This window comes from Vidua macroura, chromosome 5 (assembly GCF_024509145.1).
Source record: "Vidua macroura isolate BioBank_ID:100142 chromosome 5, ASM2450914v1, whole genome shotgun sequence".
NCBI lineage: Eukaryota > Metazoa > Chordata > Aves > Passeriformes > Viduidae > Vidua > Vidua macroura.
Window position 1 is genome coordinate 19,254,601 of NC_071575.1, and position 25,397 is coordinate 19,279,997.

The 25,397-nt window shown below is 42.7% G+C and overlaps 2 protein-coding genes across 5 annotated transcripts in view; both read right to left on the bottom strand.

Annotated features, from left to right (window-relative positions):
• Positions 1-3,984, bottom strand: part of SGSM3 (small G protein signaling modulator 3) — a 29,292-nt gene extending 25,308 nt beyond the window's left edge. For 2 of the 4 annotated variants that reach the window (XM_053979141.1, XM_053979138.1), the window contains exons 1-3: positions 3,912-3,965; positions 3,075-3,124; positions 2,173-2,293 (exon numbers count right to left, since the gene is read on the bottom strand). The gene's annotated coding sequence lies outside the window, so the exon portion shown is untranslated. Of the gene's footprint in view, positions 1-2,172; positions 2,294-3,074; positions 3,125-3,911 lie in introns of all 4 variants that reach the window. The other 2 variants (XM_053979139.1, XM_053979140.1) reach the window with 2 other exon arrangements.
• A 2,404-nt stretch (positions 3,985-6,388) lies between these two features.
• ADSL (adenylosuccinate lyase) lies at positions 6,389-23,379 on the bottom strand. The gene is made up of 13 exons (XM_053979169.1): positions 23,153-23,379; positions 18,649-18,852; positions 17,487-17,531; positions 16,612-16,691; positions 14,688-14,859; positions 14,343-14,389; positions 13,864-13,954; positions 12,973-13,042; positions 11,770-11,917; positions 9,827-9,917; positions 8,860-8,949; positions 6,850-7,026; positions 6,389-6,537 (listed from the first exon to the last, which is right to left on the bottom strand). The coding sequence occupies exons 1-13, from the start codon at positions 23,306-23,308 to the stop codon at positions 6,451-6,453; spliced, it is 1,458 nt and encodes a 485-aa protein (XP_053835144.1). The 5' UTR covers positions 23,309-23,379; the 3' UTR covers positions 6,389-6,450.
• Between the last annotated feature and the right edge of the window lie 2,018 nt (positions 23,380-25,397).

Sequence of the window (25,397 nt, forward strand, 5' to 3'; positions counted from 1 at the left end):
AATTTGTTTTCCCAAAAAATTTTTAGAAGAGTTGTTTACCTTCTGGTCCATTGCAAGACTGTAAACTATGAGATGTCTGTGGAAATCAATCAATCACAACAGTCCAGTTTCACTTGAAGACAGAAACTTGAAAGAAAATATTCCTGTTAGAGATGTGGGGCTGTACCAACCAAAGTAAGGTTAAAAGACACTACTGACAGTTATTTAAAGTCAGGTATTATGAAGTCTTTTATATCACATCCCCTGTCCTGAGTGGTGAACAAGCAGTGCCACCCGAGGCTGTCTCCATCACCAGCCCTGTAGGCTCACCTGGGTAGAAGTTTGATTCTCAAGCTGGTCTCATCCTACTGCTCCCAGTGGCAATGGAACAAGGGCCTGAACAATGGCTTTTCCTTGACATGGCCTCAGAGGATTGTCAGAGGTTTTGCTGTCATGGTTTGCTGTTACCTTAGTGAGGCAAAGGAAAGGCTCATTTCAGGTCACTCTCCTTTAGCTCAGTTTTGTTACTATTTGCTCTGGTATTTGCAAAAAAAGTCATATTCACTTCACAGGACTCTAAGCAGGTCTTGTTTCATTTGGCTTCAGAAAATGGCTTTTAAGGCAAGTATATCCCACAGCATTCAAAACCTGTCCTTCAGGGTCATGTCTTTATAGGACTTAACTTTCTGAAGAGGTTAGTAACATTCAAAACACCTCTCAGGACTGTTTGCAAAGCTCTTATCTAGCATGTCATGTTGGACTACTCAGATCTCGCTCCTGCAGAAATTTATATGCACAGATAACTTAAGAGGAAAAAAAGCAAAATATACAAGGATTGTTAACATTTGTAACAAAACAAGACAAAACCTCTGATATTTCCTGATTTTGGGGACCAGGAAGATTTCTTCTCCAGAGAAAAAAAGGACTGTTGGTTTATGGACTTTCTTTGTCATCTCTGAATCATCAAATACTTCCCAGCCAGCACTTACTGGGCAGTAAGAACAGTCCTTGTAGTCATACTAATACCAATTAATGGTATGGTAGTGTCCACCAGTTCTGTAAATGTCTGTGTGTTCTTCCCAACATCCTCTTCACCTATGTCATAAAACAAGCGTGTTTGCATTTCTTCCAGGGTGTTTTCCTTAAGTCAGGAACAAAATTGCTCTGTTACCAATGTAACTGGTTATGCTCCAGTTTAAAAAAAATCTGAGACCTCCTCAAAGACAAAACAAATGTGGCAAGATAACATCCTTCTCTTCCCTACCCGGTGCCAGCAGTAACACAGCTGACAAGTGAGATTTTCCCCACCACTCCCAGATACTCAAGCCTGTGTAAGCATTATGTATCAAAACCCTTGACCCTGGGATAAAAAGTGGCAGAGAAAGAAGTTTAGACAAATCTTTATGTGGCTGAAGACACAAACCTGAAGTACCAAAACCTTTCCATCTCTTAAGGGACACTTAAGACACCACACCCACAACATAGAAAGAAGCTGTTTGTTTACCTCCTCCTACTGGACAGTTGCAAATTCTCTGTATCTTATCCATTTGAATTAGGGTAGGATCTAGAATAATCAGTGTGATACAGATCACCAGCAAGGGTCATTGCTGATTTAGCTAGAAAAGCTGTAGGACCACATACACCAAAATATAAAGCACCTTAACTTTACCACTGCAGATAAAGTTGCAATACTCCTTAGGATTTTTTTTTTTTCCAAGTTTTTGTTACTTCTGATGTGTCAGTGAGAAGTTTGCAATTAACAGCCAGGAAGAAGCATCATTCCAACCATTTCCAAAACAGTTATTGCCTCAAACATGGTATCACTAATTCCTTTGTCAGAGCATCCCAAATACCAAACACGGGAAACAATTTTGTAACACACAAATCAATTCACCAAGAATGGGACTAAGACTGCCAGCTCTCACACAGATCTCTTAACCAATAATCTCTACTGTTACCATGTCACTTTAGGTAAGACACATTAATTTTTAAAAGCCAAATATTTTGATTATTGCCTGTCTTAAAATATTGTCAAGGTTCTTTGGAACACTGAGATTGGCAAAAGATCCTACCTTATGGGAAAGTGACAGGTTAAATGCATAGCAAAGAAGAAAAACCTAAACAACATTAGCAGAGAACCCTAAAACTGGAGAATTATTTCAGTCCTGAGCAAGCGTGCAGTACTTCCCTCACCTCAATTCTATCATTCCCTGATCAGTGCAATTCCTCCAGAAATATGCTCCTCCTCTCTGCTGCCCCTCAGGAATTCCCTTCATCCTTCTTCAGAAGAATAGTCACTACGAATGACATCTCCCTAAGAATATCAAACCACATTATCAAAATGTTATCATAATCAGGAATTAAGATAAGCAGTATTTGTCATTTCAATCTGTTAAACACAGAATGAACATAATCAGTCCCCACCCTGACCTCTTCAATTACAGTCATGCCTCTTCTCACCCTCTTCCTTCCCTTTTACTTTATGAATTCTCCAGAGAAATAATTCAGCCTTTGTTTCTGCTTAGGGACAGTCACACACACATTGTGTGGATCCAGAAATAAATAATGAAATTGAATTTTGTTCCAGTGGCTGTTTCTTTCCAGGCCACCACTCCAGACCCTGTAGCAGCTGAAAAACTGATCTAGAATTCAGATTATCCAGCAAGCAAATGTATCCTGATCAACAGCTCAGCAAAACCGCAGCAGTGCCCCACTCCTGCTGGGCTGGCAGTTCCTTCTTGAGTGATTTTAAGAGCCAGTCTTGCACTACTAAAAACCTACTGATCTTAATTCCAGTAAGGCTGCTTTGCTCTCCCATCTACTTGCACTAAAGGATCCTCCATTTCCTCAAGGCACTGTTCTTCCTTTAGTCCCACTTCCCCCTTAAAAAAAAAAAAAAATCACAGCAAGCCATGAAGAGTAGGGCTGAGACATCATGAAGTAGGAAGCTATGATATTATTATAAAACCCCCATACACCAACACTGAAACTGACTTGTTTAGAAGGAAAGCACCTGCTTAAATTCAGGCATCCCTCAAAAGATTAGGAAGGAAGCAAAGCCACACATAGGAATTTTTTTTCTCTCCTGCCCTTACCAGTTCTGTGAAGAGACCTCAAGAGCCGTCCCGGAGCCCACAGTCACTGCCTGCAACGAGATTTAAATCCGCGTGACTGTGGCTCTTTGCTTCCTTGGATTTACATCACCAGGTACGAAGAATTACATCTGCCTCCTGCTCTCCTTCTAACATTTATTACAGCTGGCAATCACAGGGCCTGCAGCACGTCTATTTGTGCACATTGCCTAGAGGACGCTGCCATATTTCCATCTGTGTTTCGTGACTGTTCCTTCCCCCCAGCCAGACAGGAGACAGTCTGTCTCTCCTCCGGGGCACCTCCGAAAAGGCGCAGGCGTGAAGAGCAGATGAGTATGGCAGAGCAGGACCCCCGGGAGTCGCAGCCACGGGCGGGAGAAGAAGCGGGTTAGAGGAGACGCACGTCCCAGGGAGCAGGGGGAGCCCAGCCGGGGGAAGCGGAGCGCAGGGAAAACGTGCCCCGGGCAGCCCAGAGAGAGAAGCACAGCGTGAGTCACTCCCCGGAGTCAGACCCTGCGTCAGCGCGGCCGGTGCGCCGAGCCTTCCTCGGGCCGGGGTCCCTCCCTGATCCCCCACCCCAGCCCGGCGAGCGGAGCCGCGGCCGCGCACCCCCGCCCCGCCACACAGCCCCAGCAGCGGTGCCGCTCCGGGGGCCTCGGCCCCCGCTCCGCCCGAGGGGTCAGCAGGGCAGGGGGGTGCCGGCGTGAGGTGTGCGCCGCACAGGCGGCGGAACCGCTCCTGGGGAGCGCCCCCGGCGCGGTGGGAGGTGCAGGGCTGAGAACCCCGGGGGGCGAAGGGCGGTCCCCGCCCGTCCTGGCACGCACCTGCCCCGGCACCCACCTGCTGCCGCCACCGCCGTCCCCTCAGGGCGGGCGCCCGGGCCCGACCCGGCGGCCCCACACGCCGCTGCCGGGGCGCATGCGCGGGAGGCGGCGCGCGGCGCGGCGGGGGCTGTAGGCCGGGAAGCGCGGCCCGGCAGGCGCGGGGAAGGAGCCGGGATGGCCCTGCTCAGCACGGGCACGAGCTGCAGGGACGTGCACCGAATGGCCCAAAGTGTGATCTGGCCTCACGAAGCTGTCACGGAATCACAGAATCAATGAGGCTGGAAAAGCTCTCTGAGATCATGGAGTCCACCCTCTGACCGAACGCCACCACGTCAACCAGACCAGTTGGCACTGAGTGCCACTTACAGTCTTTCCTTAAAAACACATCCAGGGACGGCGACTCCAACAACGTATCTAATCACCCTTTCTGTGAAATTCCTCTTAATGTCCAACCTGAATTGCCCCGATCAAGCTTAAGGCTATGCCTCTTGTCCTGTTGCCTGGGAGAAGAGGCTGACCCCACCTGGCTACACCCTACTTCCAGGTAGTTGTAGGGAGTGACAAGTCGCTTAAACATCCTTCTCTGCAGGCTAAACAACACCAGCTCCCTCAGCTGCTCCTCATCAGATCTGTGCTCTAGACTCTTCACCAGCTTCGCTGTCCCTCTCCAGACTTGCTCCAGTGCCTTAATGTCCTTTCTGAACTGAGGGGCCCAGAATTGGACACAGGACGCAAGGTGTGGCCTCGCCAGTGCTGAGTATAGGGGAGAATCAAGAGCTGAACAGCTGAGAGCTGCTCCTGAAGCACTGCTTGGTGACCTCCTCCCAGAAACCAAGCAGAGGGGAGAATTACATCTCTGGCTGTTGCCACTGCCAACTCTGCAGGAAAGTAGAAAGTCAGGTCCCAAACCGAGTGAAAGTCTCCTAAAGGATTTGTTTATCATGCCAATTTTCTAGGAGGATGAGTTTTCCTCTGCACCACTGTTACTCATTTTAGAATTTCCAGGAAAACAAGTCCAATAGCTCACAGCTGGCAGCCTCTACCTGACAAATACTTATTTCCAATGATGAGAAAAGATACTGTTCCTCCTCTCCATACAGGGTTGGTTGGGTTTTTTTTAGGAGGAAAGAGGACCAAAAAAAGGAGGACTTGCGCATCTGTCTGTTTTCTTTCTTGGCTATCGGTTTGAGTAATAGCCTGCAAATGACGAGGGTTCAATTAGAGTTATCCTTTTCAAACAGATGGCTAATTAAATGTTAATAGCACAAGCAAGCAAAATGTTTCAAACACCATCAAACTCACAAATGTTTGAGACATTTTGAATGTCATAATCTAGGGGCAAGGTAAAGCCAGAGCAATCTTGATGGAAGAAGCTCACAGCCTGAAGCTTCCCAGTGCTCTTGCCTACTTAATAAAGACAAGACTTATTAAAACACACAGTATTTAAAAATCCTCTTTCAACAATGATGACCTGAAGGACAGCAGGTAGCCTCTTTCAGTTAGTTCTGCTTTTTAAAATTCTCTTTAACAACCACACTTCAGAAATCATCAAGTAATCCTTATCATGTCATCTCTGAGGGGCTGAAAAAATAAGAGGTCAGAGAGAGAACTTTTTCACTGCACTGAAGCAGAAGAAATGCTCTGTGATGTAATAACACTGGAAGAAGAGGTAAGGGAATTATTCCAGATTAAGTCAAAGGGAAAAGAATTTGATCCACTACTAAATGTCCACTAAAGCACAGACATTACAAAACAGATCATTCATGTCAGAAATAAAACTGAAGTTCTTGAATTTCTCTGGCATTCAATGAATTCCAGTATCTTTTTTTTTTCCTTATCAGACAAAACTTGTAGTAGAGAACAACTTTCACGTGCCAGAGTCCAACTGCCACCCATTATCAAGCACCTACAGCCAAGGACCACAATCATAGCCAGAATGACTGGTTTCTTACCAACACTTGTAAATATGATTTTACACAGCCACAGCTACAGTATTAAACTAGGAAAGGAGCACTGAAGGAGCACCAGTTTGATGAGCCATGAAGTTCCATGGCTTCCTCTTTCAGTATTTTTAGTATTTGGAAGTCACAGTGCTCTGAAAGCCAGGACAAACTTGTCAACTTTCGAGACACCTGTGGAGAAAGTTTCAGGGCATGGAAAGAAAATGGGAGTGGGCTCAGTTCCCCTTCCCTCTGCTCTTCAACAAGTCAGTCCTACATGAATGTCAGGCAGCGCCAGGCATTGCTCTTTAACAGCTGGCAGTGCTCTGTGAGGGGCCAATGAAGGTGCTGTGGTAAAGTTCTTGTCGTAATTGAGCGTTTCTCAGTAACTCCACACACTATAGATGGAGGCTTGACCTCCATCAGTAGTCAAAGACCTCCACCCAACAGCAAACAAAGAATGAAAAGACCTCTTTTCATCTGGACTCAACGTGGCTGTATGCTCTGGGGGCTAAATGTACTGTAGAGAACCAAAATAACATGACACAGTAAATAGACCTGGGTCAATAAGGCTTTTATTATCTCCCTGTACCCACACACATTTACAGACTAAACCTAAAGTGCCAGTTCAACTTTCCCACCCATCTTGCTTTGGTATGGAATCAGCGCCGGTCGAACCTCCTCCTTCAGGAACTTTGCCACCTGTTCAAGATGAAAAAAATAAAATTAGGAAAAGGACTTGTCTCCTCCTCCCCATATGGACCTGCTTGTCTCACTGGGGTCTCTCTTTCACAAAGTCTGGTATGTCCAGGGTCAAAAGTGTGAAGCCACAGGGAAGAAAGACAAGAAAGCCAAGGAAATCAAAGGAGAAAAATGTGTCTTCCTTAGTAGTATGGCTAGAATTATAGAATACGTACACTCTGTAGCAAACAGAGTGTACATATTATATACAAAAGGATGCAGGATTAAACTACACATTGCATTACAACCCACAGCCTCTTTCCACTACTTTACCTGTTGAGGAGCACGTCCAGTGAAGGAGGAGGGATCCAACAGACTTTCAAGTTGTTTATGGATAGGGCTGAAGTAAGGATCAGCACGGACACGGGCAATGAAGTCATTATCACCCCCTTCCTGTTTCACAACAGCTGCTGCTTGCTGAGAGAGAACACGAATTTTCTCGTGGCAATCCTGTAGGTACAGGGAGAAGAAGATGGAAAACGAAAAACGTCATTCCACTGCTATTGACAGCACGTGTTCATCTCATCAACTTGTGTGGGAGAGAAAAATATCGAAGTTCATTGCCCTGCACAGTGCAAAAAGAAGATGCAGCTTGGACTGCAGTGTTTCACATGCCACTACATTAAAACAAGATTTTCTTTATCCTTTCACATCTACCCTTTGAGGCTAAAACAGTCCGAATGTCACATACATTCCCTGTTGAACTATAAGATAAACTAATGACAATGGAATCATTGTCATTCCTAAATACTATTAGGAGTCATTCTAGGTTTTTTTTTTTTCTTTTTTTTTCAATTGTAAATAATGTAAAACCTCTACTGATTTTGGAAAGGGAAAAAGAATCTGTCCAACTTAACAAGCAGTGAGACTTTGCAAACCATGACCTACATAAGGATAGACTGAGGAAAAAACCCATTCCTTTGCAATCAACTGGTAAGAACAAAGGAACCCAACTGTAGTAAGGTACCACCTGCAAAATCAGATATTGCCATGCTGGTCCTAAAATACAGCCATGTGACTGCATTTACAGCTATGCAGGAATCTTCTCCTTAAATGTATTATCCTTGATCTACAATTAGGATAAAAATTATCCTGCTTCCTCTATCCAAATGTCATTTTGCTTCACCACTGACCTACCTCAGGTGAACACATCTATCTTCTGGATATTTAGGGGAAGGATCTGTTTAGTAGTGGGGAAAGAAAGTGAGTTTCAGTGCTATGAGGTAGAAAATGTGCTGTTCCAAAGTTCCCAGCACATGAAAACAGAACATAGAATGTGAATATGAACACCTTCTACAAAGCCCTATGGGTATGTAATTAAACAGCACCAGAAAGAAGGCAAGTCAACAAGAGACACAAATGAATCACAGAATGTGATTCACATGATGTGACCCTTAATGCATTTAGTCAGGAAGCTTACTCACTGACCCACTGACATCAGAAACACAGGAGGGAAAAAAGAGGAAAAAAGGATGTTTCCTGACTAATATAATGGGTGATTTGCCACAACTGTTTCAGAAAACTGAAACCACATATATTCTGCTCAAAGCTTCATTCAAAACCTTCCATTATTCTTGCAAGTTTCACTTCTGTCCTTGATGTGGAAATAATCATAGAAGAAAAAATTATTATCTAAAAGGTAAGTGAAAATAAGGTTTTTCATTAAGATGGAAATTCAATTATCAATTTTGGCCTAAACTGTGAAATTAAATGATAAGGAAATAAAATCCAATTGTGTCTGGGTTTATTTACTAAGGAAAATATTTAATTACAGTTTGCTTGAACACAGGAAGCTGAATGAAGGACTATAAACAAAGTGGTTAATATACTGTACTAAGTTAGGGAAGAATGACATATGAATGAGTGATTCAGAATGGTCTTGCTTTTTTTTGTTAACAGTAGTTAACAAAAGTTTTAATTTATAAGGTAGCTAACTGCCAACATGTTTCATTTAAAGAAGTCTGGCCTGTGTTCCAAGTTCCCTCAAACACTTAAAAAAGGAAAACGCCTACTAGTATCAAACATAAAAATAGGTCTCCCTCTTCTCCAGCACAGCCAGGCAGATTAGCCCAAACACACAGTGTTCCTCACAGAAAACAGGGATCTCCACAAGTGCTCTCCCTCAGAGAGCAGAGCCTGGCTTTGCAGCACCAGTGTAATAACTCTGTGGGAGCAGGTGAAGAGCAGAGAAAGGTGAAACAGGACAAGAGCCCAGATACATTTGGTTCTCAGGAGACAAACACCAGGTCGTAAACAAAGGTATTTTGGACACTTCATTTGTACCTGACGATTGCCCCCAGCCTTCACCATTGCCATGATTATATTCTCTGTGGCCATGAATGGCAGCTCCTGCCGGATCCTTCTCTCAATCACCTTAAACACACACACACATAAAAAAAAAAAAAAAAAGCCAGGAAAAAAGAAACAGCATTACAGAAAGTCTATAGATGACTGAAAACTTTGCAGTGAAGATTTTTTTCCTCTCCCCTTGAATCTCTGGGACTGGACAATGGTGACAGAATCATAGAAAAGTTTGGGTTGGAAGGGAGCTTTAAAGGCATCTAGTTCAACCACCTGCAATGAGCGGCGACATCTTCAATTAGATCAGGTTGCTCAGAGCCCTGTCCAATCTGATGCTGAATGTTTCCAGTGATGGGGCATCCACCACCTCTCTGGGCAACCTATTCTAGCGTTTCACCACCCTCTTTGCAATAAAACTTCTTTCCTATATCATCTAAATTGTCCCTCTGTCAGTTTAAAACCATGGCCCCTTGTCCTGTTATAACAGGCCCTGATAAAAAAATTTGTCCCCATGACGTAAAGACACATTGTCATTTTGAACTTAGCTCTGGAAATCCAGATATTGAAGTTGATAATACTTAGAAGCCGTATCTTGTACAAGACATTAGTTTGGAAAAGATGTCCAATAATATTTTTTTTAACCTGTAGTAAGTTACAGGACTGGATGAGATCTGTCTAGACAGTATCTTTCGCTTCTAGGTTCTACAGATCTGTTCTGTAATTCAGGGAAAAATATCCTTTGTGACAAGTTTTGTATTTACTCTGTTACTGACCTCACAAGAGGTCCCTAATGTATGTCCTACAACAGTGAGAATATGGCAAGAATAGAACAAAATTCAGAAACCATTTGAACTACCAGATAAAAATGTCATTCTTGGAGTGGGAGCATTTTTGTACCCTTTGGCACAGTTGTAGCATTACCAAGGAAGTCCATTTTCTCTGGCTTTACCTTTGGATACACCACGAGCCCCTCGGAGACATTCTGCAGTGTACTCAGAATGATGTCAGCTGTGAGGAAAGCCTCAGCCAGACACACGCGTCTACAAAACACACATACCCAGAACCCTGGTCAGCAACAAAGCCATATTCCAGTCCACCTTAGATCCTTCAGCTTCTGTAAATAATGCTCCAAATGGCATTACTGTGGCCTAACACTGGAAGTGTTCTCTTTTTTTTTTTCTTTTTGGTCAGTAGAGATGGAAAAGGGTGAAGGCACACATAGAAAGCTCCAGGATAATTCAGTGCTTACACAGATAGGAAACAGGGCAGCAATCTACAGGATCTTCCCCTGTGTGTTCTTTGTTGAAGTGTCTACTACTGATCCTACCCTTCAGCAGTAAGGCATGCTGCATGCTCATGCTGTGCCTGGCTGTGCTCAGTGGGAAATTTCCAAGGGGATCCATGCATTTGGTGAGGGCTTCCTCCAAGAAACCAGTTCCTGGTCACAAAGGAGGCTCCTGACAAAAAGCAGAGGAGGGGAACAAGAGGAGTAGTGGGGCCTAAGCTGTATCAGGCAAAATGCTCTGCATCACAATGCAGCAAACAGAGCATCACCCATCTGTGACAACAGGGCCTACCCCATCCTAAACTGTCATCTTTTAAAATATCCTAGTTCTTGAACCTTGTGCTACATCTATGCCCTCCAATTCTATCACAGGGCCTTAAAACAACTTTGCTGGATTGTAGATTGATTGAACTTTCTCTGTCTTGTTCTCCTTCCAAAACACTGTAGCTTTAACAAGAGCACAGATTTTTTATAATTGGTTAATGAAGTGGACAGATAAGTCTTTCTATTAGATGAGATGAAAATAAAATTTTAAACATTCCAGTACATCTCTCAACATTTGGTAGCTATTGGGAAACAAACACACCATATCAACCAGTATGCAATTTCTTAAATTTACATTGTTTTCTGCTGCCTATGCAGCTCTTTTTTTAATGAGACTAGGAGCTGTGGAGTAAGGTCCCCCTGGGAAAAAATCTTCTATTTTTTCACAAAATTTTATGCAGTTATTGCGTTTGTGGAGACATTTTAAAAATAACAATCTCGTCAGCAATCTTAATGCTAATCTAGCATTAATTAAGCCAAAACTGCTGCTGTTCATTGTCTCACAGGTGCCATACCTTAGAAGTCTAGAGATTCCTAAGATTCTAAGAGATCAAATTCTGCAACAGAATATGACTTTGAAACTAAAATGTTTCAAAGGTAGGTATGATCTTTATGCAGATTTAATATAAAATAAAAGATGGAAGGACTGAATTTAATTGCTGTAATTTACTTGATAATAATTGTAGATAATTTCTGCTCATCTCAAAATAGTCGTAATGAAGAATTATAAAACAAAGCAAAATTTGCTGAGCAATATCCTAAAGACCTGCACAGATTTTCATGAAACTTTTTAAAAAGTAGAGTAATTGTGCTCTTGCTCCAGGATTTGACTACTTCTTGTAAAAAATATTTTACAAAATTAAAATATTTTTTTAGATTATTTGGAGGGTTAAGGTATTGAACTATTCCCTAAAAAGTGGAAAAAAAGCAGGGTCAAAAAACTGCATCCAAAATAAGGAGGAGAATTTGAGAAATGTGAGTACTGCAATACTGTGCTATTGAAACAGGAAGACTGTGAAAGCATTTTATTACCCTGGCTACTGTATCCCTCCCTTTCACTGCTGATTTACTTTGCAGAAGATCTTGACATTAAACAAAACCTAACAGTTTTTATCTGGTGGTACAGAGGAAATCAGTTTGTAGTCTCTAGGTTCTATTGAGACTGCTTTTTGTGAAGGTGGTATCTTGTGGGTTTAGTTTAAAGGCAGGATTTTCTAAAGAGGCCATAGGACCTTTCTGCACAAGGCCACCTGCAGTTGCTGCAGAGCACAGTCTGAACAGACCTGTTGGCACTGTCATCCAGCGTTCGCTCAAACCACTGCACGGCGGCCGTTTGGAGGGGATCCATCACCAGCGTCATCAGGTGCCGAGCGAGGCTGCAGCAGCGCTCTGAACGCATTGGGTTCCTCTTGTAAGGCATAGCACTTGAGCCTGTCAAAGCAGGAAAAGGGATGCAAACAGGGCAACAGAAGGAGTGCTGCATTCGGGGAGAAGAGATGAAGGTCCTCCCCCAGGAAAGAAAAATGTATCAGGAATCATAGTTTTGACTAAAGCTTCAAAATACAACAATTTTCTAAGGGCAATATATAATAAAAAAATGACACCACTATTTTCCCCTTCAGATCAGAAACATCGAAATGTGGGCAAAGAAAAAGTGAGATGACATTTTTGCAGTTCTGCAAAACAGAAGTACTACCACATAAAAGGGACAAGCAGTTTTTTTTTTAATTACTATTTAGCACCATCTCTCTAGGCTACCCATGGCAATCTTAGCAGTGTTCGAGCCTCCATCTGCTCAGTAACAGTGTCCTTCAAAGTCAGATGCCTACACTGCTGCCTTTTGCTCTAGTGAATGAATGGGTATTAAAATCATACACAGAATGTAGAATGGTACAAGTACCAGACAGGACTAAGGGTTAATTCACTGATTCAATTCTATATAACTATTTAAGGGACCCAAACTTTCTTTCAGCCAAGAGCCAAAACGCTACATTTCCTTTTCCCTTTCTAACAGTGTCAGAATCACATCATTGGTGTTTTTCTGGCAAGGGTGCAAGGGTCCACCCTAGCTTCATTGTTCCTAATTTGTCTGCTTATAAAGATCAAAATGCTGACTTGAGCTGAAAACCTACTTTCCAGTCAGCCTCATGAGGACTGGAAAACATTAAGCACTCCTCAGACCCAGGTCTGCCTCTCTAGGCAATAGGACATCCATGGCTACTCCTGCTCTTCCCACAAACACAGGGAGTGCACAAATGTGATTTTAATTACTTAATATCCAGAAACCTTTAAGTAAGGCGGTTTTTCTTTTTCCTTCTCCCCCCCTTATTTTTCTTTTAAAAAGGATTGAAAATACTAATAGTATCAACTTCATGTTAATTTAAAGCAAATTCTGTCAGTGACATTTCTAAGTTTGTTTAAAAGGCCACACCAACATAAATGAAAGGACACATACGCCAGTCCAGGAAAACTGTCTCATCCCTTACCAATCTGGTCTTTCTCAAAAGGCTCCTCTATCTCCTTCAGGTTGGCCAAAAGACGAATGTCAGTGCAAATCTAGAAAGCAAGCATGAGAAATTAACAAAACAGAACCAAAGTGACACCCACCAATATATCTTAGTGTTAGTGCTCTCGGAGAATCTTTGCATCTATGTGCAAGAAGTAAACTGGAGCATTGAAAAATCTGACAAAAAAACTGACACTGCAATCATACTTTGTGGCCTAAACATGTTTGTCAAGAAAACACAGAAAACAGCATGTCCACTGGATTAGATGGGAACAGGACTCCAACAAGGGCAAATGTTTGCAGGGAATGGAAGACAGATCATAAGAAAACACTGAAAATACATAACAAAATTGCACAGTGATTTGTAAATACAGATAATGTGTGCTCACTGAACTGGGAAAAAAACCAAAACAGAAGAAAATACCACAGATCACTTTAGCCCAGGAGGAGGAAGGAGGGAACAGAGATTAATCAATGAAAAGAATCCACAAGGACAGAGAGAATAACACCATTATCAGAAAGGCAATTAACTAGGAGGAAATGGTGACATTTAAGAACTCATACACCACTAGGAAAGACATTTACTCTAATTGGATCAATTTAGCATAGATTAGACTAATATCTGGTGTGGGAGTTGTTAACCCATTTTAGAATCTGCTCAGTTAACTTGCTTTATTTGTCACTGGTTTTAAGATCTTTGAGATTTGAGTATCAGGTATGTACCCAGTGGTGAATTTTCATGATCTCAAAGAAGACAGATGAACAAGGAACACCAATATTTCTTGAGCAGAGCATTCTGCACCAAAGCACCTTCTCTTGAAGGCCTGAAACATTTCTCCCTCTTCCTAATGTATACAACTAGGATGCTCACCTTGTGTATAGAAGCCCCCAGACTGGCCAGCACAGCCAGGACTCCAATATCCACCTTGCGACTGTAGGTCTGCCCTGTGACCATGTAAGCCCTAGAAATAAGCACAGAAATTGAGTGTTCCAGCCAGACACAACAGTACTGCAAGACTTTGAGCAAGCAGTGACATGGCTCTTGAAGTGGAGGGCTGTCATTCTGCTTGGATGAGAACAACTTTGGATTCAGGCTGTCAATTTCTTGGGGCAGCATGCAGGTGGGAGGGAGGTAAACAGAGAAAAAGGGACAGCTGTGCTTTGACAGGGAGACAAGAAGTGGTGGCCTATTTATGAGGTGAAGTTTCATGCGGGAAAATACAACTGGGAATGGAAGATGGCAAGGGGGAATAAGAGCACAGCAGCACAGATGTCAGCTTGGCAGCCAGGGGAATCTGGGCCAACACTACCAGCAGGAGTCACACACTGCTAAGAATGCGTGTTACATACCGCTTAAATCCTGCCTTCTCAGTCACTAATCTGTCCAGTTCTTCAACCTTGGGGTGAAGAAAAAAAAAACAAACCCAGAGCTCAAAATACAACTCAGTAAGGTCAGCAGGAGCAAAAATGGTCTTCGCTTTTCTCAGTTTACTGTCAAAAAATCTGCTACTTTCTGTGAAACATCCCTTCCCAAATGCTACTTACTTTCACAGAGCCTTGTCAAAGAGCCCCAGAGGGATCAGGGTGACTTTGTAAATTTAATGCGAGAATCTCAATCTTCCCTCAAAGAAAACATCATTCCAGAGCAGAAAATTGCCAAGACTGTACATCTGCACCCTGGGCTGTCTGACTTACTTTACTGTGGTCTCCCTCAAAGAGCTGCAAGAAGCTGGCTTGAGTGCCAGTGGTGCCTTTCACACCCCGGAAGCGCAGGTCATCCCGAGCCCGCTCCAGGTTCTGCAGGTCCATGCACAAGTCTTGAATCCACAAGCAGCAGCGTTTCCCCACAGTGGTGAGCTGGGCAGGTCTGAAAACAATCAAGAACACAACATGACTCATTGAAGATTTGCCCAAGCATCACACTTCACTGCTGAGTCTGCCATTAAGAGTTCGCTACAGATTCATCTCTATTGACTAATTTGAGCAGAAATTAACAGGATTTGGCTTAGGCAGAAGGATGTACCAATGTCAGTAGTAAATGGTACTGAAGATGTAATCACTCCTTTCAGGAATTAAATGGAATTACAGTACCGGAAAACAGCAATTCTGTGTCCAAATGCCAGGCGGGCGCCCCCTGCCGGCCTGCAGGGGCTGTGCCAGACTGGGCACATCTGTCCCCCATCCCAGCTCTGCTCACCCAGGGCACGGGGGGCACCCTGGCTGACTTACAGCACTGGTATGAACAACTCAGCACAGAGACATCTGCATTCACTTTGTGATTTTAAATGAGGTTCCTCTCAGGAACTTTTCCTTCCTATTTATAAAAATGTGTTCTTCAGCCTCTGGGCAAACACACTTCAACAATGCTGTCAGCCAACACTTCTTGTAAGACGTCTACCTTGGAGTAAGTAAATGCATGCTTCAGCTACACTTCTGTCCCCGTGAAGATGCTTTGAGGCAAAACCAGGGGTGTTATGCAGAACCCAGAAAGTGAAATATTTGAAATTATCCACACGAACTCCAAAGAAAACCTCTATACTACTTCAAAAAAACATACACACGTGAACAATGTGCTCCTGATTAAACTCAGACATAAAAAGGAAGTTTGTAAGATCTGGAAGCAGGCGATCCAGGAGGAATACAAAGAAACTATTCAACACTGCAGAGATGGGGCAAGGAAAGCCAAAACCCACCTGGACGAATTTAGTATGGGATGTGAAAGGAAACAAGACAGGCCTCTGCAAGTACATAAACAGGAAAATGGAAGGCTAGGGAAAACATGGATGTGATTGTAAATGGAGTAAAGGCCCTGCTGACAAACGACACAGAAAAGGCTGAGACATCAATTATGATTTCACCTTGTATACACTTCTTGAAAACTGCTCTGACCTCTTTCCAAAAGCCCAAATAAAACTAGCACAGATACTCCTCCAAAAAGCTGTAGATGAAGAGGGCTGTAGGACTAGAGCTGATGGAACCAACACTGCATATACAGCAAGATGATAAATGGGAGACCTGATGCTTTCACTCTCCTTTGGGAGAAATGCTAAAGTGCTAGACACCGAGTCTGACATGACCTGTGCTTAATTTCCCTGCCTCTGCTGTTCCATATCACTGGGATAGAAGGCTTAAGCTCATGGTATAGTTTAATGCTTCTGAATACAGTCTTCATGAAGCAGGAGATTAAACTACCCCACGAACAGAACCACACAGATCTTCTGACTTTATTATCCTTTGACTCAGCATCTGAAGTAACAAGTAGCCATTAACAAAACTTTCTAGGCTGCAGCGGAAAATAACTTAAAGAAAAACAAAGAAAATCTGACTGGAAGACAGGCTTAGTGCAATTCCCAGTCATGCTTTTTTGAAACAGCCCAGAACATGCACATCTTTGTTTGCCTGGAAGTCATCCTTTACATGAAGCTGTGTAGAAGCAACTGCTGACAGCTAGTCAAAGCAACAGTCCAATTTCCTGAACAAGCCTGGAGTCAGGCACATACGCCTTTTCTGAACCACCAACTGGTCAGAGATGGGGAAAAGGATGGCAAAAGAGCAGTAGCAGGTCAATTTAATCAAAGCACAGACAACAAAAAGAAAGCAAAGGCTGATGGCTACTTACTGGTAATGAGTGAAGCCCAAAGCAGGCATGTCAGCATACTTCTCAGCAAAGTCGGCCAGCCGACTGATCACCCTTGCGAGCTGGTGGAAGCAGGAAGGATGGAAAAGAGATGGAATGAGAGAAGAAAAAACCCCAAACAACACAGCAGAAATTCGCATGCTTAAGCACAATATTGTGAGAAAAAGGGAAGGGAAGCCACTGTGCAGGGAAGGACCTTGAGGGGCAACTGTGCAGTCCCCTCAAACTGTAGAATATGGTGTGTTTCAGTTTTTCAGGGCATGCATGCAATTTCTGCTTGCTACAAAACTCAAGCAAGAGCTCACACAAGTCATTGGATTTGAGATCAAACTAGTCTAATCTTCATGCCCAACCAAATCCTGCAGTTCGTTCATCTTGGGTATTTTTGTTATTCCTGGAATTGGTCAGAAATAAAGCTGCTTGGGGTATAACTAACACACGTACAGTCCAGGGTAAATTGGATGCCAACTCATTCAGGTCAGACAGCACTACACTACACTCCTGCTATATCTGACCTCAGAAAATTGTATTATATAGTTTCTTGAATGCTGACAGACTCCTAGGAATATAGCTAAGGATAAGACTAAGATAATCCTGAAAGCAATACAGTTGTATTGCTATGTAGTACCTGTGGCACAGATAAACAAGGAGCTGCTTATAAATCCCACTGTGAGCAAAAAATCTCTGGGAAAAGACTTGAGAAAGAAAAGGAAACTGTTCACTTTTTTGAGAACAACCCAGACAGACAACTCCTCCTAGTTTCTCACAAAGGTTTAGGAAAATCCAAGTTAAATACAGGCTATGCACAGGACATGAGTGCTCCCCAATTCTGAGACACTGCAGAACCACCTTCTCACCTTGGGTAGCAGGAGGTTAAACCCATCACGGAGGACAATCAAATCCTGAAAGAAGCAAAGAAAGGAACTTTGGATCTTGTTTAAAGGACCAGACATAACAGTTTCTCTCAGAGAGGACACAGATTATGCTTCATTGACTCAAAAAGTCTCCTCTTAAAACAAATTATTTGCTTTCCTTCTTGTAGCAGAGTTTCACTGAACTTGCCTATGACAAAAATGCTAGATCCACCATTGCTCCTTTTATGCTGTCCATGGAAAGTCGTAAGTGGTGGAAGACCTGATTCCACCAAGTGCCTATGAATGATTATTCTGAGGTCTTGGGACTGCCCATGGAATGACAGACTAAATCATATGGTCCCAAGTGGAACACACAGGCACTGTAGGCTAAAGACAGCAGGAAAGTCAGTGGGCTAATGAGGCACCAGTTGTCTTTACTCCTTCTTTTAAAACTGAGGTACAGCTGGGCACAGGTGTCACAAGGAAGGTGATATTACCCAAAAGCTAAACAGGTTTGCAAAGGAGTAGAGAAAAAAGAATCACACAGCAACTTCTCATGCAACAACAGCAGCTGTGAAGTTGCAATGGCTTGAACAGTGGAACAGCAACATATACTAAGAAATAAGGCTTCAGTTTGCGCTCTCTTGTAGATGAGGTTTTTCACAAATATTTTATGGTTCTGTAGAATGGTAGTACTTCCTTTTTCACTTAACACACTGATCCATTCTCTTCACTACTGAAAAGCTTGTTTTCCCCTGAATTATGCAGGGGTTCCAAGTAGCAATTGAAAGCTCATGGACCTTGTTCTGTAAGTCAGTGAACTCTTGTCAGGGGTGTAACTGATAAATCACACAGTTCACATGTTTCTTCATGTGTTTGCAACTCCCCTCTTATCTCCTTGAATATTTAACATGCAAGCAGAAGTTAGGGAACAGTTTCCAGATAGATCTTGCTTCACATCACAAGAAAGAAGGCAAGGGGAGCTTGCCTCCCTAGGGTAGCCAGGTTAAAGAACTGAATTAACTTCAACAGTAAAATTAACAAAAATGACTGAAAAATCCACTTAATATTTTATAAAGAAAAGTTTATAAAGAGCTATAAAATAAACAACTGTAGCTTTGTTTTACCCAGCTCTGCAGGCAGGGAACTGGAAATAAACTATTACCGTGTTATCCCCTACGTAGCAGGAAGTTGCTCCAAGGTGGATGATGGCTGCAGCTTTCGGACAGCAGTGGGCAAAGGTGTGCACGTGGGCCATCACATCGTGACGCAGCTTCTTCTCCTCCTCTGCTGCCATCTTGAAGTCAATGTTGTCCAGATTTGCTTCCATCTCCTGTATCTGCTCATCAGTGATTGAAAGCCCAAGTGACTGCAAGGGGAAAAGAACTTCCATTGCATTTTCTCTTTACTGACAAACTGAGACAGAAGCTGTTTAAATACTTTACTCCTGTCTGACACCTCCCAAAAGTGTGACAATTTGGTCTAATCAAGCTGTAACAGCAAATGCTTTCATTCTAGGGCTCTCCAGCCTTTTCCAATGGAATAGGACAGTATTAATTCTCAGATGTTCCTCTTGAGCTTCGTGCCTTCCTCAATCATGTAAGATTCCTGGGAAAACTACAAAAATGAAAGTACATGGGGAAAAGTGATATAAAAATAGTATAGTTTAAACTTCTTTTAATGAAGCTTACCTTTTGGGTAAAGAAAAATCCAGCTAACGTGTGACTAAATAGCTTGTGTCAGGAAAAACTCACTGGACCACAACTAGACCTACACAACTGTAAACAGGGGGCTTAAAACATATGGAAAGGTGTATATGTTTTATATGTCTGTACCTTTTCAAAAGTCCTGTAGTAGCTCATCTCAAACTGAATATGAAACCTTGTGAAATCAGTTACTTGATCTGGAAGGAGGAGAGGAATGCTCCTAGTTCATGTTTGAAACTAATTGCTAGAGCTTTTCAGCAAGCTGACTTAAAGATATCCAACCGTAAGATTATACACTGGTGTAATCTACTAAGGTGAGAAAAATGCCTTTTCATGATACTGAGAAATTAAAAGTCTCACAATAAACTTGGCATTACTGCCTTTTCCAAATTAAAATACTATTGTCCTGTGCATCAGTGATGAGAAATCACCAACCAGGAGGCTTCCAGGATTCAAAGTATTTAAAAAACTGGTTCTGTTCAGAATCAAACTGACTGAAAAAATGGTTTGCAGATGTGGAACCTGGAACTGAAGATGACAGCAAGTGAAGTAGATGTGTCCTCAAGGACCTAATCAGATAATTAGTACCCAAACTTAGGCTGCTGCAAGCATATACATGCCTGTGAGTGTCCAGCTAAATGGGGAAAAGCACCTGGCCCCAGACTGCTGCCTTTGAGGTGCACCAGTATAGACTGCAACTGCCTAAAAGCACAGGCAGCTCAGCAGGCAATACATTTTTGTGCCAAGATTAAAATCTCATGCCTTACTCAAACATCCGTGATCTTTGGGAAAAGCTGACCACAGCACACAGTCATACAGAGGAAAGAAATAACCGCCCAAAAAGGGACGACTTGACATAGAACATGTGCAAGGTAGGGTAGTGCCAAGACAAATGATGTTCTCATCTATCCCCAAACAACGTGTGAGTCTCTTCCCCAGGAGCTTTTGCTGATATTGGCAGTACCTCAGGAAGAAAACAATCAAACATCCTTCAAACCCGTGTACCTAAAAAAAACAAGTAGGAAAACTACATAAGGAAGAACACAAGGTTTTCCCCAAAGCACTACCGGTCAGTGAAGTCAGTGATAAACTCTCTGGACTATGGTTTTAGGGTGTCATTCTTCCGAGACTGTCCCAATATTTTGATGTGCCACTCTAACAGCTATGATTGTTCATCACTTTTCCTAAAGGATGGGGCAGAACAGGCGGATGACGTAGCACAGCTCCTGCACACAGAATGAGAACACCGGGTTGTTCATTGTATAAAGAACATACGACAGAAAAACAATGAAACTTAAACTGGACATAAAAAATAGGTGGAGGGTTACTAAAAAAAGAGAGAAAACATTTATATTTCACATGTGCAAAACATATTGTAAGTCAGTTTGATGCTGCAGGATGTCAAAGGGAGAGCTCCAAGAAATTTGTACTTGACTTTCAAATACAATTAAGGCAAGAGTTCAAGATAAAAAGTGTTAACAGAAGAATCATAATGCACAGGAATTTATGCAAAAAATTAAACTAGTGTTTTGGGATGGGTATAAATTCAGACACCCCAGCTCTTAACCCAAACTTTAAATACTGTCAGTTGGGAAAAGATAAATTTTTCTTACTAATCCCACATTTTGCTAAGCCTGCTCTTTCAAACTCCTGCTATTGCCTGCTGAAAGGAGCAAAACACTGTATAGACCTTCTGCCAAATTCAGTTTCTACTGAAATACTTCTTCCATTCTTATCTCACATACTCCAAGTGGACCACTTGAAAATTTCACCTATTAAGTAGAGTGAATATTGAAGCCACCTGCCTGGCTCTGTACTTTATCTAAAATTTTATCACTAAGTTGCATGTCTTCTGTCTTACTACTCTCTGCAAATTTAAGAAAACCTATGATTAGACCTTCCTAGATCTGATTTATCAGAAGACAAAAGTAAGTATTGCCAACTGTTCATTTGTTACTGTTTGGTTTTTAATGTATCTGAAAAGCTAAGCTATGTATCTTCAAAAAGAATGACCCAAGAAGCAGCACATGAATATCTTGGAAGTGAGGATATGTGCTGCAGTAAGTTGCCATAGTTCATTTATTATCTGGTATTTGGGTGGCTGTTCTTTTTCATAGAAATACCATGCATCTTCTATAAGAAACCTAGAGAAACTGCTTGAATGTGTAACTAACTGATCATTGACAGAGATAACAGGTGCTAGAAGTAGCTGACCCTTCCTTCTTTTTAGTCCAGAGCTGACATTACATTACAAACTGCTCTGGAATGAGGAGCCAGATAAAAATAGGAGTCTCTCTCTTCCCAATATGAAAAGAGAGCTCAAGAAGTTGTAAGACCTCTCTCTACTTTCTGGGAACAAAACTCTGGGGCAGCAAAGCAAGGGTCAATAGATGGGGTAGCCTGGAATTCAGGGCTTGCAAATGGAAACTTAGAAGCCCCAAACTGGTTCCTTCAAGCAGATTGCTATTGGGCAACTCACGTATTCTGTTCTTGATCAGAAGTAAAAGTGATGATTATCTGATGGAATCGATACAACTATGTTTAAATTGTCATGCTTTGAACATGCAAAGCTCCTCAAGCATGCATTCATAGTACTGACACTTTCTGTGCCAGATGAGATTTGCAGCTTTCTCACTCCAGCATCTGAACTGTGACAAAATCAGGCATCCAGAACTTTGGAAGGTGACTCCTATTTAGCACAGCTGTATAATTGCATCTTCAGCTTCTGAAACATCACATTTGGTCCAGCATATTACTGATAATGCTGCTGTAGTGATACTATCCTTGCATGGAGAAGGAACGTGGTAATGACATTGCGCACTGTGTGTTCATTCTCCAGCATGGTGCTTCTCTGCCCTTGCACTCATAGTAACAGCCAGACCTAGAGCTTGGATTCTTCTAACAATCCCAGGGCTCTGAAAACAGAAATTTGACTCTACAAAACAAACAGGCTCCTATTGAGTCTGAAAGCTAAAGCCATTCTGTCAGAAAGTGGGGTGGTTTTGTACCTTTTTTTGGTGGGTGGGGGGGGAACACATTACAGCTGTCAAAAACCTGATTAGAGTCACAAGGAATCAAGTCAGTGCAACTTAAAAACTGTGTCTCAACTGAGATGTAATAACAGCTGTACATGTATCCCTAATTAGGACCAGAGTCAAAGTCAAAAGGTTTAGCTTCATGTGCACGTTAAAAAAGTCAACTTCATATCCTCTATCAACACAACAGCTTGCAATCATATGGACATACTCTGACTTGCTGCGTGCTAATAGTTCAATTAATAATACACAGTACCCAATCTTTTGTGTTTTTTTTTGTTTTTTTTTTTTTTTTTTTGTTCTGCACTCAGCCTACCAGAAACATCACAACTACTTGCGGGGTAAATGTACTGCTCACTTTGGCCAAAAAGTAAACATATCTCGGAAAAAAAGGGCTAGCTAACAACAAATGGCCACAGATGCAGGGGGTGGTCCGGTTGGCACGGACTGACAGCCATCGGATTGAATGGACAGTGGACCTCACCCGTCACACCTCCTGGAAAGCAAACAGCTGAGCGCTTGGGAAGGACACCGCTGTTTGCTCAAAGGCAACCCCTCACCAAAGATTGCTTACCAGAGCTTTCATAAAACCAATTTTACAGTGCAGGCAAAAGTGCAAGGGGGAGGGTACGAGGCGAGAAGAAATGATTTGCTGAGGGGCGACAGGAGGGGTTGTGTACAGAAGGTTGGATAACCCTGAACTCGCAGAGCCCCCACCTGTCGCGCCCCCTTCCTCCCCGGAACGCGCCAAAGGGGCGCCTGGAAAGTTGCTCTGGTCGGTTTTCCGAGAGTAGCTCCGGGAAGGTACAGCCGATTCCCAGACCCTCATCCGTCAGAGCCCTTAAGGGAATCGGGACGTGAAGACGCCCCGGCACCACGCTCCCCCCGTCCCGGGCCGCTCTGCCCTCATCGCCCGTCCCGCCGTTACCTTCTCAGCCTGGGCGAGGTAGAGCCAGAGGCGGCGCCAGGTGCCGAATTTCTTCCTCTCGCTGAAGTTGTAGGCCATCTCGGCGCTGGCGTACCGCGACACCAGCGGGGAGCGGTACCGCGCCATCACGTCCTGCTCCTCTCCGGGGGCCGCCATGGCACCGGCGGCAGCGGCAGCGGCGGCAGCGGCGCAGGGCAGCCCCGGGACCAGCGGGATAAGGGCGGGCAGAGGCCCCGCCCCGAGCCCACGGCGGGCCCGGCGCCCCCCCGCGCCCGGAGGCCAACGCGGCCCGAAGGACCCCGACACTGCCGCGGGACACAAAACGTGCACAAAACACGAACTTTAAATGCTTAGCAGCCAAACACATTTATTAGTATTTTTTTTTTCCAGGAACCCAAAAATAGTTTGTAGTTATAATGTAAGCAACTGAGTTGCACATAATACAATCATATCTTTCAAAAAAACCAAACAAAACAAACAAACAAAAAAAAAAAAACCCAAAGAAAACAATAAACCAAAAAAGCTGTTTAAAAGCAAAAAAAAAAAAAAAAAAAAACCCAACAAAAACAAAAAACAAAACCTTCAGAAAACTTATATATAAGTATTACACCATCTCTCAGTTTCAATGAAATGACGACGACTTAATTCTTTATTACTCTTGTCACACTCCAATAAAACGTCACCCTTTCGTTTGGTTTTTTTTTTTTCTTTTTTTTTCCTTTTTTTTTTCTAAATCCAGCATGAGAAATACAGTACCTGCTATGGCAAAAATACACATAAAATGCAACATTTCAGCTTATTTGTACATTAGTAGAGTTTAAACATTTTATTGTTTTTTTTTTTCTTTTTAAGTGAACCAGTGATCTTAAGTACCACTATACTAAAAGTAAAATAAAAATATAGAAAAGGAGGAAAAGGGGGCAGCCAGCCTTACAAGAGCACCTTCTAAAGTGCCGAGTTTCTGTGTCCATGGAAAACCCTTAGGAAGTTCAAACATTTCTGAGAATATGGGATGGAAATTAAGATGAAACCTGGATATGCAAGACATTGTGTCATCTCCTCTACATTCTCCCCATTTGTCCTGTAATTTTCTTTACTGCACTCTATAGAAAGAGGGGAGAAACCAGAACTATGGTAAGAGTTTAGTAAAGGAAGCCATTTCAAGTATAAGAAAAAAAAATAAACACTTACAGGTAACTTGCAAATAGCATCAATATACACACAGCCACTATTTTTATTATTACAATGTCTGCTTCTGGGAGACAGTGTTTCAGGCAAGAGGACTTTAGCTGTACCTTCCTGTTACCTATTTATGTGCAAAGTAGAAAAGCTGCCTTTTCTAATCCAGCCATATTGGACATCAATGGTGTTCTATTCAGCCACCTCATCCCTCCATTTCATAAGGAGAAAAGGGGGCATTATTTTACCAAGAAGACTAGATGAAATGAATCTGTTTCTCTATTCGTCTTCCAGACACACCCTTCTCCTATTACTTGTTTGCAATGAAGAGAAAATTGCCAAATTCCCAATGCCCACCAGTAGCCAGTTTCCTGAACAGGTAGAAGGCATTTACCTTTGTAAACATAATCCCTTATGTTTGTGGAACTCAAAGCAGCATTTCACACCTCCAGCCCAGCAGTGGAGATGAAAATAGATCAGAAGGCTCCCCTGTCACTGCTTTTCCTCCTCCCCTTTCCCCTTCCGCACCCAGGAAGATTAGGTTTGGTTACTTTTGTTAGAAGGTAACAAAACATGGGTGTTTTTTTGGTTCTTTGAGGAAAATACTTAGCATTTAGTTAAAAGTAAACATTACAGAATTACCATAATCAGATTTATACTGCTGTTTGTTCTGCTTTCTAGATGAGAAAGAAAAAGCACTATGCATCAGATATTCTGCAGGCTTTAGAGCAGATGTGGCAGAAAACCAAGATACCTCTGTGTGTAAATCCCACAGGTGCACTTGCATCACTTCAGCTTCTTTCTCTGCAGAATCACTGTATATGCTTCACCTTGATTACTGGCAGAGATGGAGAGGGTGGCGTAGGGCAACAGTGGAGAGGTGTTTCTAAGGCCACAGGGAGCAACACAGGACAGAGAGGACCAGGGAGTGTCAGACAGAAAAGTTTCAGGTACAGAAACCATGTTCTTGATATTTCAAACGCCAAATTCCAAGAGGCATGGGCTCATATGCACATCCCTGAGACGCACATCCAAGAAAGAAGAAACAGGACCAAGTGATTAAGCG